Source organism: Melozone crissalis, unplaced genomic scaffold (genome assembly GCF_028551555.1).
Source record: "Melozone crissalis strain CALT ecotype California unplaced genomic scaffold, PUWL_Pcris_2 ptg000106l_1, whole genome shotgun sequence".
Classification (NCBI taxonomy): domain Eukaryota; kingdom Metazoa; phylum Chordata; class Aves; order Passeriformes; family Passerellidae; genus Melozone; species Melozone crissalis.
In genome coordinates, this window is record NW_026535883.1 from 4,661,898 (window position 1) to 4,679,828 (window position 17,931).

The 17,931-nt window shown below is 40.9% G+C and overlaps 1 protein-coding gene across 1 annotated transcript in view; it reads left to right on the plus strand.

Moving 5' to 3' along the window:
• The first annotated feature begins 2,321 nt into the window (after positions 1-2,321).
• ATG5 (autophagy related 5) overlaps positions 2,322-17,931 on the plus strand; it is a 71,559-nt gene continuing 55,949 nt past the window's right edge. The window contains exons 1-4 of the mRNA XM_054291754.1: positions 2,322-2,399; positions 3,100-3,254; positions 8,608-8,735; positions 15,149-15,227. Of these exons, the coding sequence (XP_054147729.1) occupies positions 3,147-3,254; positions 8,608-8,735; positions 15,149-15,227 (315 nt within the window). The 5' untranslated portion in view covers positions 2,322-2,399; positions 3,100-3,146. The remainder of the gene's footprint in view (positions 2,400-3,099; positions 3,255-8,607; positions 8,736-15,148; positions 15,228-17,931) is intronic.

A 17,931-nucleotide genomic window follows, 5' to 3' on the forward strand; every position in this document is an offset into this window, starting at 1 on the left:
ATATGTGTTGTGTTAGAAAGTAATGCTGTATTAATTCTCTTAAGTAGTGTGTTAAATATAGTTTTAGGTTATAAAAATTGTTAAAATAGAAACGATGCTATGTGAGATACTTTTTTAAAAGAAAGGACTCGCAGATAGCAGCCACAGGACACCTAAATCTTTCAGAGAAAAAAAATTTATTGCCGTCTTATCAGAAGAAACAAACTTCTTCCCAGCTCGAGGGTGCTGTTAGGATTTGGAGGAAGAAGTTGACGATGACCAGACAGAATCCTGTATTTGAATGGAATTTATGCATCATGTATGAAGTGTATGAATATGCAACAGGCTGTTATTTTTAAGGGTTAATCCTTTGTTAACGGGGGTCCTTTTTTGGGCTTGTGCTGCCAGAAAAAGGTACCTGGACATCCATAACTCTTTGTATTTGTTGTCTCATATTGTCCTAATTCAAATTGTCCAAATTATTATTATTCTAATTGCATTACTATTTTTATAACCATTTTATTACCATTAAACTTTTAAAAATTTTAAAAACAAGTGATTGGCGTTTTTCACACCACGGAACAACCCAGCGTTGACAACTGCTAGTGTGTAGCACAACAGGATACACATCTTCCTTGGGAGTTATGATGTTCCCCGCCACCAGTGTTGATCTTCCCCTGCACTCCTGCAGTTGTAGGACATTGAGATGGGGATTTGCAGAGCGACAGAATTGTGGGAGATGTTCTTTGAAGCGCACAGGTGGAATTCACTGTGGACTTGCATCTACCGAGCTGATAAAAACCAATCCAGAAGGATGCTTTGGTAGGCAAGAGGTGCCACTGGTGGCGACAGGTACTCCTCATGTGACCTTGGTATAAAATCACTGAAGTGTAGAATATGAAGAACTGGAAGGGATTTTAAATATTATCTAATCCAAATCTGCCCTGCCATGGGCAAGGATGCCTCCCACTGGACAAGGTTGATCAAAGCCTTATCCAACCTGGCACTGAACACTGCCAGGCTGAGACACCCACAGCCTCCCTGAGCAACCTACTCTACTGCCTCACTACCCTCACAGTAAGGGATTTCTTCCCAATATCTTAAATAAATTTCCCATTGTAGAATACATAGCCTCTAAACAGAGAGAAGCATAGTTCTCCCAAGAAAATCCTGGGAAGCTGTGTAAAAGCTGTCAGAAGCTTAGAAGAAAGAATTCAAACAATTATTAACTTTCTTTCTGTAACCATTGTTTATAGATACAATTCTCCAAAGTGTGCTATTCATAGTTCACCAATAGTATGAGAAATTTTCACTTTAAGATCAATCAAGTATCAGCTTATCAAATCAGACTATAAAAGTCACAACTTCTTCCTAAGAAACCGATTCTATTTCACCTTCTGATGACTACAGTCACTCATTCCATCCCTGACTCAACAGCGTCACCCCATCTTTCAGTTTGTCCCCATTCCTCCTTGTCCTGTCACCACAGTTCCTGACCCAGAGTGCCTTTCTGGCTTCCCAGCAGGCCCCTCAGATACTGCAAGGTTGCCTTGAGGTCTCCACAGAACCTTCTCTTCTCCAGCCCCACCTTTCTCAGCTTCTCATTGCAGGGGAGGGGCTCCAGTCCTCCTAGCAAATTTGTGGCCTCCTCTAGACTGGCTCCATCCACCACGGTGGGTAAAATTCTACCACAGGAAAAGTCACAGAATATTCTGGTTTTGAAGGGACCCATCAAGTCCCAACTCCTGGTCCTGCACAGACACCCCACAAAGTCACACCATGTGCCTGACAGCATTATCCAAGCGCTCCTTGAACTCTGTGAGCCTTGGTGCTATGATTACTTCCTTGGGGAAGCAGAAAAAGAACAATCGGGTAAAAGAAAACAGAGAGATTAAGCGCTCAAAATCCCCCAACGCGCGGTCCTGCGGCTGAACGGCCCCGCCGATGCCTCAGAAGGCTCAGAAGGGGGCCCATGGCCGGGTCCGGTACGGCTGCGGCCCTGCGGCTCTCCGCCGCCAGCGCTGCCGCACCAACAGCGCTCTCGGAACGGCTGCGAGACCGGCTCCAGGAGCGGCTGGGAACCGGCGCTGGGAACCGGCGCTGGGAGCGGCTCCCGGCTCCCGGAGCAGCTCTAGGACCGGCTCCGAGACCGGCTCTCGGCTCCGGGAGCAGCTCTGGGACCGGCTCCGAGACCAGCTCCCGGCTCCGAGACCACCTCCCGGCTCCAGCCCTTCCCGGCCCCGCCCCTGGCCCCGCCCCGCCGCTTCCTGCTTCCGGCGCCGGCGGAGGCGGGCGCGCGGGCCGGGCGGAAGCCCCGCGGCGGGCGGCGCGTGCGCGGGGGCGTGGCGGCGGCGGGGGCGCGGCCGCCGCTCAGTTCCTGCCCCGCGCGCGGGCGGGCGGTGTCGCCGGTCGCGACAGAGGTAACGGCACGGCCCGGCCCGCACAGCACGGCACGGCCCGGCACGGCCCGGCCCGCACGGCAGGGCTGCCCGCCCGCCCGGGCCCGCCCCAGGCCCGGCCGCTGCCCGGGACAGCGCGCCTGGCGCGGCCGCCGCGGCGCTGCCTGGTCCGGCCCCGTGGGGCGGGAGCGCCGCTGATTCACCTCGGCCGGCTGCCGGCAGGGAGGGAGAGAGGTCGACAGACGGGCCGACAGACAGGCAGACAGACAGACCCCGCGGGGCCTGTCCGGGCTCCGGAGGGCGCCGGGTCGCAGCGCGGCGCTCGGCGATGCTGGGGCCCGTCCTGCGGCCTCGGTGACCCCCGGGCCGGTGCCGCCCCCGGCGGAGAGCCCGGCTCGTTTCGGTGTCCGTGCGCGGCCCCGGGCTCTGCCCCCGCACCGCGGCCTCTCGGGGTACCGGGAAGGGACCTTTGGCTCTGCGGCTGGGGCGTGATGCAGCCTTAGGAAATGCTCATTTATGTTTCACTCCTTATCCACCATGCGTTTGTAGCTGGGAACTTAATTCATCCCGTTCTTTGTGCCAAGCGATGCATTTAATGCCCCGGTGACAGCGTTGGTCAGCCTGCAGGAACGTAGTTATGGGAGAACCTTTAGCAAGATGTGTTTTATTTGCAGTCGTCTTGACTTGTTTTCTCTTTGGGGGGAATGGGTTACATTTGTAGCTGAAGAAACAAATTGATCTACATGTGCTTCACTGTCTATTGGAAGAATGACAGATGACAAAGATGTGCTTCGAGATGTGTGGTTTGGGCGAATACCGACCTGCTTCACTCTGTATCAGGATGAGATAACTGAAAGGGAAGCTGACCCCTACTATGTGAGTATGACAAAGGTAGTCACAAATAGTCCAAGGCCACGGTTATGTTTGTTTCCTTTATTCTCTTCATGTGTACTACTGCATATTGTGAAAAAACCCCGCTTCTTTTCTTCTTATTCCTAGAAGCTTCTGAAAGTAAACATATAGCCATGCTGTGTGACTTCATCTTTCTTCACAGCAAGTTGTGTCACTAGTGAGAGGAACTTATCACAGGTCATTAAGATCTTTGAAAAAATTCTTAAGAAGTCAGTGAGTGACTAAGTAAAGGAGGAGGCTGGATGTGAGTTTGTATGTTCTTGGATAATGAGCAGTTGAAGGGAGAGAACTCCTAGTAATGCAGAAATAATTTAATCAGACTTATGAAATCTCAATGTTTAAGGTTGGTCACCTGTGTATCACAAATTGCTAATAAACACTGGCTCTGTGGATGACCTCTGCTCATTTTTTTTCTTTAAAGTCCAGACTGCTGGACTTTAAAGAAATAAGAAAAGCAACTGTAATGGCTAAAGAGAACACTGCCTGAACAGGATTGCTGGCTGATGATAAAAAAGGGATGATGGATGTATTTGAGTTATAACATGGAAGTGTCTTCTATAATGATGTATTTATTTATAGTGTTCTCATCAGTTTTCATTCTTTCAGCACCTAATAGACATGTAATTGAGAAAGAATGTTAGCTGATTTCGTGAAATGCAAATTTGAAATGTAACGAGTATATGGGAGGGAAATATTGAACTTTTAATTTTTATGGGATTCTGAAATTCTTAAGCCTTATCATATCCCATTCCACACTGGATGGATCTCTTTTTTCTGTGTCAATAATATCTTTGGGTCATCAGTTTCTCATTTGCGTGTGTTGTTTTAAAACCTAATAAACTATTGGTGCTTTTTGTTCAGCAGTAATAGTGCTTATCTTTGTATATTTTAGTTTCATCACTGCTGAAAGATAAGCACTGCACTTCATTTTTATTGACCTGTTGCCAAATACATCTAATCTAAAAGTCTGAGACTTTAAATTATACATATGAGTTAAAATATGTTTGCACACTTTGTGTAAGAGCTACTTGAAAGTTATAGATTTAAGTTTAGAGCCTTAGAGCCCTGATCTGCTTAACATTGGCTTGGAAAGCATGAAACCATGTTATCCTTGTGGTGTGGCCAGCTTTCTAAGTCAAGGAAATGGTTTTAAGGTCATAGGATTTCTTTTATTTACTCCATATAAAGTGTGCACAAAATTCTCAATGCTTAATTTTTTCTTTCTGCAAAATGTGGTTACTCAGGATGACAGTTCTAAAATTTTAGCTTCTTAAATTTTCAGTTCATGTTGGAGCTGATAATACAGCTTTGTGCCTTATGAGGGACCAAGGATTTATAATAGTATCAGGCAGAAGAGCAATCAGGATTTTAAGTCCTGGTATAGTTCTGATAGTTTCAGAGTGTGTTTGCATTAATGTTTTTGTTCAGATCTGGAGTGTGTTTGAAATAAGTCTTCATCCTCCCCTCTTCCTGTGCCCAGGTTGGCATCACAGAGCAGTCAGCCCATGGGTTGAATTATTTTCATGTGAAGCTGAAGGAGGTGATGGACTTCAGTTGCTAATGGACATTTGGTGTATGGGAGCAAACTTGAGCTAAATTAAAAAGTAAAATTGTGGGTAAAGTAGAAAAGCACATGTGTAGTTAACATTTCCAGCCCTTGACATCAGCTCTTCAGCTTTACATGGCTCCTCTTACTTGTTAGTATTGATACAACTTCTTTATTCCAGACTGCCTTTCATAAATGGAAAGACTGCATGGAAAGGGAATACTGGCATCATTAAGCTGAGAGAGGATAAAGGATTCTGCTCTGAGGAATTTGCTTTATGAAGATGAAGGATGACATAGACTTGGGGGGTGAGGAGTTAGAAAAACAATTCTGAGTCTGTGGGATGGATTTTGGGTTTTGTGAGTGGTGTGACAGGAGAGCCCTGTCTGTCAGATGGGTTAGTGCAGCACAGCAGTTGGAGTTGTGTGTATCACCTTCTGGCACTGCACAGGGGTAGGACAAGTAATTTAAAATTAACTTGTCTGTCTTTTGGAAAGAGTGGTGACATAAAGCCTGGGCAGCTCCAGTAAAACATTGTCCTGTGTTTTAATGTAGTCATGTAGGGTAGGTTTCTGCAGTTATGCTGGAATGGATACATCCATTTTCTTTGGAGTGTTTCAGACAGATGGTTATGTTTTGAGTGGCAGCACATTTAGGAACAATTTGCTTGATCTGCTTTGGTTGCTGATTTATCTGATTTTTCTCTCATCCTAAAATTGTTATGCATTTCATTTTAAAATTATATGATGTTTGCCTGTTGCTGCAAGCAACAGTTAGAAAGAAAAGGATGAAAGAAGTATACAGGAAGCAGAGACTCATTGGCTGAGACTTGTCAGATGTATAAAGAACAAAATTACAGCAGGATACAGTTTTAGAATGATGCTCTGCCCCAGGGACTAGTCTTTAACAGGACCACTCCTTAGCTTGCTTGGTGTCAAAAGTATTATTTTGTTAAGATATCTGTAGGAAAGAGCAACATGAAGCCATTTCAAGATGGGATGTTTTGTTTCATCTCCCTTGACATTTTAGTGATCAGACCAGTCCAGTTCTTGTTAAATCTATAATTTTTCTATTTTAGTGCTTTGTATGTAAAAATACTGCATGCTGTGCAACAAAACCTGTGGATATACCTGGAGAGGCACTCTTTCCACAAAGTTGTATTGCAGGCATTTACTTAGGCATTAGGAGTTCTTTGTTATTCATTTAACCTCCTGGTTAATAAGAAAACATTCCTGGTTATTGTGATTAAATACTGTAGCAATTACATACTATTCAAAAGGAAGGTGTTGAGATTTGTGTAGTTTTTGGGCATAACATTTAGGAATGGCTGTTGGGATTTATTCTGCTTAGTGATGAATTTGGAGGTTTACTTTTCTTAATTTAATGAAGGGAACCCATGATCAGGTATCTTTCACTGGGTGGAGAATGGATATTAAAAGGGGTAAGAAGGTGAAAATGTGTTTAAACTGCTCTTAAAGATCTCACTTAACAGATTTAGTGTACTGGTAAATCTCTAAGATTAATAAAAGCTAGATAAATTAAAGCTAGAAAAGTGGTAGATTTGGATCCTTTCATTTATCCTATAGGGGCGTAACTATATCAAGGGAAGGGGATAACTGTATCATGGTAAAAGAATGGGGGGGACCAAACAAAGAGTTCAGTAGGCTCTACAAATGCTCAACATGTCTGAAAAAGAGGTAATTCCTGTTAATCTGATTAACTGTTGGGTTTTGTACAGTTGTACAGTTTTTGTTGAAGTCATTTGGGAGTGCTGGCCACGTTCTGTTAAATTCAGTTGAAAGCTGTTTGGTTATTGTCTGTTTTCTCTAATTTTGTTGAAGTAGAAACTGGGTTGTTCTTTCACAACATAAACTGAAGCAGAGTATTTTATGGAGGAAATTATGCAATCTAAAGGGTTATGTGAAACACTGTTGCAATAAATAATGCTTTAATATATTTATCAATTCCAGCATGGCTGTGCTACATGCAACATGCTGAAAAATGTCTTTTGTAAGAGTCCTAGTAAGTCTTCTCAAATTACACCAGCATTAATTTAACTGTACATATCATGCAGAAATAACATGAAATTACTACCAAAAATATGTGGGTTTGATTGGTATAGCCTGGACTGTATTGTCTCAAGAGCAATCAGTGAAGATATGGAATTAGGTAAATAAAGGATAAGCTTCTGTCATTAAAGTACCAAACAATTCTTACTTGAATGTGTACATAACTTCATTAAATTTATTGAGTTTGTTTGCCTTTTAAAAATGAAGGCTGTGTTTTGATTGCATTGCTCCTATGAAACATGGTAGAAATAATGTGATGATGATAATAAAAGCAGCAGTTGGAAAAAGAGAACCATATGGTACATGAAAAATGAAGTGTTAACTGACATGATGACTGTGACAGGGGTGAGACTTGGCCTTATGTAATTTTATAAAATTGTGAAATTTACCTGTGTCACAGATGTAACCTAATGCAGCATTATCAAAAAGATGAATCTGTTCTTCCAGATACTTGAACAGAAATATTATCTGATTGGCCAAAATATTATCTGATTTATATATCAAAGTGTGGTCTAGTTATTGGAGAAATTATGGAAGAATGTTACAGCAGAGATCAAGTTTTCTGTCAGGCAAAATATATCCTTACATGATTTAGGATGTCTGTACCACAGGCATTCACTGAGGCCTGGCATTATTCATATACTATAAAGAAAATACTTTAAGAAGCAGCACTGATTATGAGGAACACTGGAAAAGAAATGTTTCTCTAAACATGCAAACGATAATCTATATATACCTTAGGCCCATCTATTTTATTAATAATTATGAAGCAGAACTTTACAGGATGGATACTATTAATTTAAAATGTTTGGTCTAAAGCGAATTGATATTTTATAGGAAGGTTACTGAATACTGAAAAGCATTGTTTGTTAATGCTTAGGGATTGATTTATCTCTAGTCAATGTGCCACACAGTCATCAGTCAATTCACTGATTGGTACTGAGTGCTTAACCACTCCTGGGCATAAGGCTTTAAAAAAAGAGGTGATAGGGAAGATGTTGCAAATAAAAATAGCACAACATTCTGATTTGGATAGTATACACTTAAGACAAGAAGCTAGTATATGATGAAGCTTGTTTCAGCTAATAAAATATTTACAGTTTTCTTTCTGATTTTAGTTCCTGGGTGAAGGTTAAATAGTAGAAGAATGGCAGTCTTGACTAATAGGTTGAAATGGCAAACCCAGTGCAAAGAAAATGGAAATTAACAACTATTGAAAATACAAAACACTGGGAAACCAAGCCTTTAATATCTAATTTTCATTGGCTTTATTTTATTTTTCCTTGTATAGGAATTTTCATTTTGAATAATAGCTAATACACATTCTCATTCTTTTCAATTAGAAGTTATAATGTCTTCTTATGTGCTCATATAATAAGGTTTAAAACTTCATTATTTAAATACAGAAAATCAGAAATTGAAGTCCACTGTTCTCCCCCCAACCCACTGAAAGAATCAAGAACTTAATTTTTAACTTTTTTTGGTGTTAACATATTGGATACTACTATTCTGCGTAGTACATCTTCTGTGTACATCATTTTATAGCCTTCCATTGACCATTAAAAAGTAAACTGTTTCACCTTAAAAAGGGGAAGAAAAGAATGCTAACTGAATTTTGATTATGAAAATGCATACTTGTTACAGATTTTTACTAGTTTAGTGTATTTTACTTACACTTAACGCTTCTATAATTTTTTTTCAGTTGCTTTTGCCAAGGATAAGCTACTTGACACTGGTAACAGACAAAGTAAAGAAGCACTTTCAGAAAGTTATGAGACAGGAGGAAGTTAGTGAAATATGGTTTGAATACGAAGGCACACCACTGAAATGGTGAGTTTATTGAACTTTGTACTTTATGCACTTTATCATGTAGAGAGTTCCCAGGTTTAGCACAGTGTCAGTAGTTTTTCTGAAGTAATCACTCCCTTGGGCTTCAAAGATAACAATAGAGGAGGAGGATAAGAAATGCATGTTTTTGGGGAAAAACAAAAGGTTTAATGTTGAACATATTTTTTATTATTCTGCTTGAATTTTTATTGTATGCTTAAGACTGTGGTGTTGTGCTGCACTTACTGGTTTTGTTCTCGTTGTTACCATAATTCAGAATGCTTGTGGGTTTGGCTTTACAGTAGAATTGCCAAATAAATCTTCCTTTAACATATTTCACCTTCATAAATATGTCTAGTAACACAGATAGGAAGTAATAATTTTGGAGTCTGAATGCAAACAGCTTATATACATCATGGTAATAAAACATGAGTAGCCTTCACTGTTCACTGGTGTGATACGTGCTTGCACTGTAAACATCTAATATTGATCTTCAAGGGTTTGTTGAATTCAATTAGTTCAAGTTGACTGAACTAATTGCTGTTGATTCTGTTTTTATTTTGTCCTATAGTCTATTAAAATGATCTTTTTTGGGTTTTTAGTTTGTTGGATTTTTTTGGTGAGAGGTTCGGGACTTGGACTGATATTGTTTCATTTAATTAATTTTCATAAATACTTTTCATCAGGTTTTCTACTTCTTTTGCTGTTAAGGAGTTTAAAAGAAAGTATTTTGAGAGCTGCAGTGTTTCCTAGTTTTATATAGACAGCATCAGCCATCTAGAAGGTATTTAGTATTTTGAATGATTAAGAGATTTTTATCTCTTTTTATTTCTTGTTTCATCATAGGAAATCAAACTAGTGATTTTTTAAATTTTACTGGACCTGGATTGTCTTGTGATTAGCATCACATCATGGAGTGCCTGTAGATTTGGTGAGGCAGTAGATATTTTATAGTCCTTTGTTTCTTTGAGACCAACCTAATGTAAACCTTGACAATATGTAAAGAGAAACCCATAAAAACAATCTCTTTAAGCTTTTATTTAACTGACTGGCAAAACCATCTTTAGACGTCTAAATAAATTATGTGAGATTTAACAAGAAATGGTGTCTTATGTGCCACAGGAATGTGAGTCATGGATACTACCTAAATAAAAAGCAAGGTACCACATTTATCCCAGTGTGTTCATAATCCCAGGTAAATATTGGAAGAAAACTAGTTTTCACTGAAGTTGTAACAAGAAAGGAGAGAGAGGCTTTGTACTTCAACCACAAATAGATCCATATTTTCTGTAAGTTTTCAAATACCATGATGTTTGAAGTAGAATAAAAAAACCAAAACTGTACAATATAGGTATAGACTGAATATGTAGCTGGTAATTCTAAAATCAGGTGAAGAGTTATTAAATTCATTGAATGAAAATAAAAAGTGTAATGATATTTCAATGAAATGAAAATAAATAGTGTAATGATGATCTGCTAATTAAGGCTCTCATCTTTCAGAAAAACAAAGCCTATTCTGCCAGGGACAGCTCCACTGATTTCAGTGGAACTGCTTTTCTAAGGAAAGTGCTATTTGTAAACCAGTATTTTAGGAGAATGGGTCTTCTCCAGAAGAAGCTTCAGCTCTTTATGGGATTACCAAACACCAGAATTGAGAATTAGATTGAGCTAATAGTTGGTAGAGAAAGAACAGCAGGCATTAATGTTTAGTCTTTTAAGCTATGACTTGTGCATTCAGAATCAAATAAAACTTGTTAATAATATTGTTTATTCTAATTATTTACTTTGCACTGTGAGGTCTTATTGCTTCTAGTCTGCAGTTTCGCACCTAGTTGGGATGGAGTCTATATCTGTTCAGATGCAGCTCTTCCATTTTCCAGTGAGATTTTGGAGGAAGTCTGAAACATAGTTTCTACTTCAGGCTCTGCAGTGCTTGGGTCAAGTTCTTACAGGAGAAGGAAGCCCTCCAGGCCTGGAGTTACATGGGCCTGGGTTCTTTGTCCTGCTGAGCGTGTTGGGACAGGGGAAGATGGATTCTTTACCTGCAGGAGGTGGGGGAGGGTGTCTGTCACCAAGGTAAGGAGTTTCCGGAAGAGATTATCAGACTGTGCAGCACTGGAGACTACAGAAAGAAATGGATGAAACCTTAGACCCTCCTGCAGCTACAGGAGACTAAACCTGCAACCACAGTGAAGGAGATGCAGTCAGAGAGTGTGATTACAAACTGGATTAGAAGACAGTCTTCTAAGATTTGGAAGAGCTGGCAGTTTATCACTTCTTGCAACAGGAAGAATTTTACTACACCTGCATTTCTCTAAGTACAGCATAGGTTCAGTGCTCTGGCTGCAGGTGAAGGACTGAAGGTGTTGTCCAGTAATGCATCTGATAGGGCTGAGCCTGAACTGTGTGGGGGCGCCAGGAGGAAATGAAAAGTTAAGTCATAAGTCTGTATTTGGCTTACTGTCCTTTCTCCAGGACTTTTAACTCTGACATTTCATGATCACTGCAGCTAAAGCTGCCACTGGTTATCACAACTCTTTTGTCTTAACAGATAAGTAACAGATTTAGCTTTGGGTTATCTCTGGTTTATCTGGTGTCTGTATCAAGAAATCTTGACTACTTGTCAAGATTTGTTTTCCAGAAGATGTGGGAGATGAATAGGAACCAGGATCTGTGATGTAGACACTTACTAAGTTGTTTAAAGAAGACTTTATCAATTTTCTCACCTGGATTGCATGATCTGTCGCCCTTCCTAGTCCCTCCTCTGTTCCTGACCCACAAGAACTCAACCAACCTGTTGTCTGTCCTATTCAGTTCCATACATCTGAGCTGCTCTCTGACATGGAAGACAACCCTCTGTCCTCATCTGCTCTGCCTGCCTTTACTAAGCAGCTTATGTCTGTCCTTCCACAGCAGTATTCCAGTTGTGCAAGCTGTGTCACTGTCCCTCAGGTAGCCCAACACTCTCCCAGTAATGTCACAGCATGTGCAACTCTAGTTTTTCCTGCTTGTTTCCCAAGCTATGTGCACTTCTGTAGATACTTGTGGTGGGCTCTGTCCTCCCTTCTTTTATCACTTTGACATCTCCCTTGCAGCTATCACCTTTCACCACTTGCTATCCACCCATGACCATTAATTTCTTTTTATCTGTGGGTTGTTATTTACACTTCTGTTGTTTGTGGTCTAAAGCTCTCACTAGGCTGGGCAACCTTAAGGCAAAGATACTTTTGTCTGACTTAGGTGGATTCCATCTCTCCCTAGCAGTCCATTATCCCCAGAGAGCATCCTATGTCTGTAAAAGCCAAGAAAGTCCTTGTTATTGCACCAGCTGCATAACCAGCTCCTGACCTGCAGACATCTCTCCGAACCTGTCTCCTTTAATGGCAAAATTGTGGAGATGCCTCCTTGCCCCTAGAACTTGTTGAGTCACTTTTGATACTCTCAGAGGTCCTGTTCCAGCACTTAAAATTTGTGCCCATGTGGGTAAACAGCAAGGACTAATAATCCAAGCAGAGGACAACTTTGCCAATCTGCAACTTTTCACCAAGCAGCAAACCTCTGCTGGTTAACAAGTGAAGTTGGCTCAAGATGGGGCTCTCTCTCCTGTAGGATGGAGTCTCATAGTGCTATGTCTGCTTCCTCTGGCTGTGGATGGATGTGCTGTTCAGACAGCTCTGATGCTTCCTCACAACTTCCAGCCTCTTGTCTGACACTGAAACACTGCCAGTGGTTGCAGAAGGCTTGCCCTCTCTTGGCCAGAGGTTAAGGAGACTTTCCTGTCTGTCCATCTGGGAGCTGCTCTGGCAGTCAGTCACACTCTTGGACCCCCTGAGCTGGGACAGGTCCCTTTGCAGCCGGTGGCTCCAGGGAGCGATGGGGGCCTTGCTTGGCTCCCTGCACACCCACACAGCCAGACAAGGTTTCCTTTCCTGCTCGACCCTTGGTTTCTCACAGCAGAGCCTCAGGCATCTGGATCCTTAAAAGAGCTTAGTCAGGTGTAACAACAGAATAACAGCTTGGGCTGGTGTCCCTGAGCAGGGACCCCAAACCAAGGAACCCCTGGGCTTCTGTACCCTCACAGTCTGTGTGTGATAGTGTGGGGTTTTTCCTCTGTGCCATTGGCTCCTGCCCTGTCCCTGAGTGTCCTGTCGCCTGGCAGGGCCACAGGTCCCTGTGCTCTTTCCTGTGCAAAGGGTCCCATCACATGGAGCTCAACCTGCAGCTCCCTGTGCAGCTGCACTCTGTGCTGCTGGCACTGCATGGATTCCTCATCACCAGAGTTCATACAAGTCTGGTACTCCCAGACTCCCTGTGACTTCCCACTGACCACTTCAATGACTGCTGACACTTTTTCTCTCCAGATTATCATCTCTGTGAGATCTTGGTGAAGATGCCATTAATCTCTGTCTTCCCTGATGCTGTGCAGCCCCCTGACTTCCTGCAGCTCCTTAGCTTGGTGACATAGCTCCTCACTGATGTGCACCTCCTCTAGGCAAGGACATTTTCTCTGCTTGCTCCAACCCTCAGGAGAGGTCCCAGGCTCTCCTGGCAGCTTGAAACCTGGAGAGCTGCAGCCTTTCTCAGGAGCCCTCCCTGAGTGATGCCACTGTGCTGGAGTAGTTCCTTCAGCAGATGCTGGGGGATGAGACCTGCAGCTTGTTTCCATCCTGTTCCATGAGCACTTGCACATGGCTTTCAGTGGGGTTTTTGTCCCTTTTGTGCAGGTTGTGTTCTAGCCCTGGTAATTGTAAAGGTGGCTCTCCAGTACCAACTGGATGGGTGCTTGACCCTTCCTGTTCATAAATTAGCAGAAGACAGAAGGTCAAAGCATCACTTAATCAGGCATTGATTTACTCTGCAAAGCACAGAGATTTTACTGAAGAAATTTGATTACATGAACTTTACTGTGTAATCTTAACTGTTTATAAAATACAGATGTAGGCCAAGACCTGCTACAGGAGTTTTTGTATGGGTGTTTTGTTGTGGTTTTCTTTTTCTTAGTTGTTTTCTTGTACTAGTTGAAAGTAACTGGAAGTCATTGTTCGTGTTGAAAACTTGTGTTCATCTAATTATCAAACCTGATTTTTGTTACTTAACTCACCTGGAAAACCACTCTTTCATGGAACTCTTGCTGAATCCTTGTTTAGTGTTTAGCACATGATTGGCAGCTAGTAGATAAAAATCTTCATGGTAAAAACTTGAGCATTAGCAGTGAATCAGGATAAATCTGGATATGCATCCTTTTTATTCTCAGGTAAGCTCAGGAATTGTAGCAGTATTTTATATTTTATTTTGCTGTTGTAGTGAATTTGTCTTAGCTTACGGGTGGCTCACCCGTAGAGGGTGCTAAAGCACTGTTGTGTGTGAGTTTCACCGATCTGGAAAGTGGCTTGGCACAGGTGCTGTTAAAGCAACGCTCTTGGTTAGTACTCTCAGGACTTCCAAAACTTGTGTACGTGCTTGGGTCTGTGACCTGAGATCAGTTCCATTAGTTCAGTGAAACTACTGACTTTACAGTTCAGTGTGTGTTTCTCTCTTTGTAGGATGAAAAGCAAGTAAGGCTGTTTGGGTTATGATTTTTGAAAGATAAGAGAATGGATCTTGGTACAGTGAATGTAAAAAAAAACTATTTTATCAAAAATCTTGCCAATATCTGTGTGTGAGAAAACTGAAAAAAGAGCTTTTTTTGTAGTGCCTGTGGAGGTTTTGTGTGTGTGGTACACGTTCCATATACTGCTGGGGGCTGTATATTCTAATGAATTTAAAGGAGAGAAAGCTGTGAGACAGAAGGGAATATTTGTCAGAAGCAACCTTTTTTGTGTAACTTCTTTAATCTAGAATGCCACTGAAATACAAAACTCCAATAATTTTTTTCCTTCCTTTTCATTCTTCTTCATTTGATAGCAAAGATACAGAGTTGATCTTGATCTGTCATCTTTCAGGCCTTTTACAGATATGTAATTTTTTCACTCTTCTCCTTATTCTCTGCATTGCTATATCAGACATATGGAAGAAGGAAAGGATATTAAGGGTCAGTGTGGTATGAACCCCAGACACTCAAGCATCTGAAAGCCTGTGTGCTTTTCCTGGTCTGAGGCTTTTTAACCAGAAGTTCTGTTTTGGAAGGTTCCACAAAGCAGCTGTGGGCCACTTAAGGCTGTTGCAAAAGTAGCAGTGTTTTGTGGGCACAGCTTGGAAACCACTGGTTTAGATATTGAACATGTACATATGTACATTCCAGACTTAATTCTGCCTGTCAGTCATCTAAATTTGCCTGTATAACTTTTCTAAGTTATAGAGTGGGAGTCAAACAGCTATTTTGTGTGTGTGTGTGTAAATGCAGGTATGTTGATACTGGTGATACATAGAATTAAATGCATGGCTTCTATATTAAATTAATATCTTGTCATTTTTAGGCATTACCCAATTGGTTTACTCTTTGATCTCCATGCATCAAATACAGCCCTTCCTTGGAGCATCACAGTGCATTTCAAGGTAAATTGATAGAGATTTCTTAAGAATGAGTGAACATGAGATTTCATGACATTTGGAAGCTGGGAAAAGGTTTCATAACTATTTTATAAAACAGGTGTATGATGTGATTTGAAAGGGAGACTATCCATTGTTCAGGAAGCATTTAATGGTTTCTGTAAATCTGCAGCTATTTTCCATGAGACTGTGTGTGCTTTTACTGCACTTTCTGTAGAAAATTATTCTATTATAATCTCAAAATACAAAATTGTTTTTCAAGTTATGAGGCTTATAATAGAAGAACTTCCTATAATGTTTTAAATTTAATTGGTTTGAGTTCGCTGAAGATTGGGAAGATTGAGAAGTGCTCGTCCTTTTAGGCATATATGAGCATGGATATGAGATGCTGTAGAAATCTTTGAAGTCAGGGAATACTGTTGTACTTAATGCTGGTCCCTTTTGGAGAACTGAGTGAAATGAGTTTGGTCTTGTGACTGCTTAGTCACAGGAGAGACATTATTTTGATTATGCATTGTAAAACCATTAGGTATGGCTTAACAGCACTACTGATGTTTGCTCAGAATGGAACTTGAACAAGGTTAGCTTTGGTGCAGGATTCTTGCATACTCTGAAATGCATTGAGGCAATAATTCCAAGGATGTTTTGAAGTCAAAAGCACAACTAGAAATCATGATATTTAACTTTGAAATGTTAATTTCTCCATTGTAAAAGAAACAGCGCAATAGGAAAACTGATCTGAAAGACAACACTACATTAATAGGCTTTACTTTAGTGCTTGAGGGATTGAGTGAAATGAAAAATGTATTGGGGAAGCACTAGCACTTGTGTTGAATGTTTTCATTGAAACAATTCTCAAAGGTGTGTTAGAAAAACTTTTTCCAACAGTAATCTGATTCTTTTTGGAAGTGTACACTGAAAGCATACATTCTTATGATATGTATTTCTACATGTTGAAACTTCTAGAATGACTGACTTAATAGATCTGAAGTCGGGGATGTTTTTGAAACCACTGTAATTGCTACACTTGTCTGATAAATGTCAGCGAGCTGGGATGAGGAAACTTCCAGAATGTCCTAATGAAAATGTAGGGCGTCTAGTTTCATAAACCATGCTTTAATTGTTATGTTCTGAGAGCTCTGGGATATTAACAGTGGCAATGTGGGGATGTTGCCATCACAAAGTAGAGGCATCTTGAGAAGTTGCAGCACCACAGTGCTTTTTAATCAGCAGCATAAATTTGGCTTTAATGTCCATGTTGCTGCTTGCCAAAAGATCAGCTACTTTTAGTTTTTCTGAAAGGTGTACATTAAAGATCAGCAGAAATAATTAACTGCTAAGGTAGTATTATTTTAAAGGTTGATGTAATTTAGTAATATAATACTGTGGAGTTAGCACCTGCATAATCTCTCTTCCTATTTTGATGTAATCTAAAGTTTATTTAAATAAAATCCCTCTGAATCCTTAAGTCAAAACATAGCTGAAAGATATCAAAGTATGTCAAAATATTGAAGAGGTTTTCATGTGTTACAGTTCCTTACAGCTTAGGTGTGGGATTTTTGAGTAGAGTGTTCTTTTCATTTCTGTGTAGTTATTCTTCAAAGAGTCGTAATTCTTATTTGGCTTAATTAAACAGTGTTAGCTTTTATGGTGTTTAACTTTTGTTGTTGTGGCTGTCTCTTCTACCAATGCATGCAGTCAACAACAGATATCTCAAACATCTGTAAAAAGTGTTTTTCAACTTATTTTTAATAAGTCAGACTCCCCCTATCAGGTTTCCTTGTTTGAAGTTAAAAACATGGAAAAGGCTTATTTGTGTTCAGCAGAAGTTTTCAAGTTGACAGGTGTTTGTAATTGTCCTCCTGTGTTATGTATGCAGACCAAATCATAAACACAGTGAGCTTTTGCATTGAAGAATTAGTTTGTTAATTTTTACTTCTGGTATGCAATAAAATTACATGCATTGTATCTTGTAAAGTTGAAAAACAGTTGCATTAAATAGTTGCAGAAGGATGAGGCTGAACAGCATACTGGGGTCTGAGAATCATGAGAGGCTGTAGCTCAAGTTGCTGTTGTTATCCAGGTGTGGCTTTAGAGGAAGGAGGGAAATTCTACCCCTTCCTGTTAAAACCATCTCACCTTACTCTGAGGCCTGTTTAACACTACTCAGTTCTCAGTGTGGTAATCACCCCTCCAGATTTTGGGCAGTAGATAAGATGGCAGCACTGTTGGAGGAGAGGGAATTGTGTGTGCCGGGGAAATGCTGAGGTTGTGCTGAAGCCATTGTCTGCTGGTGCCTGCCCCTCCACCCATGACCTGATGTACAGGAGGAGAGGCAGCAGCTGTCCTGGTGTGACAGACATCATCTTTGTGGATTTTTAGGTGAAGATTGGGTCGGGTGCAATGGAAAGGAAGTACTTTTCCATGTAGCATATGGATAAATTGTGGAACTGCTAGGAGATATTGTGGAAGCCAGAAGTATAAATGAGGTTTTTTTTAAATCAGTCTACTTAAAGAAAGACCACTGATGGTAACTAAACACAAATATATAGATGTACCCCCTGCCACTGGATAGATTCCTTATGATTTTTAATGCCCTCTTTTCTGTAAATGTAGTCTAATGCAAGTAGACTGTCACAGGATAAACAGATGTTTTGTGAACTAGAACTGAGAGATAAATATGGGTGGAATGGAGTTATGAAACCAGACT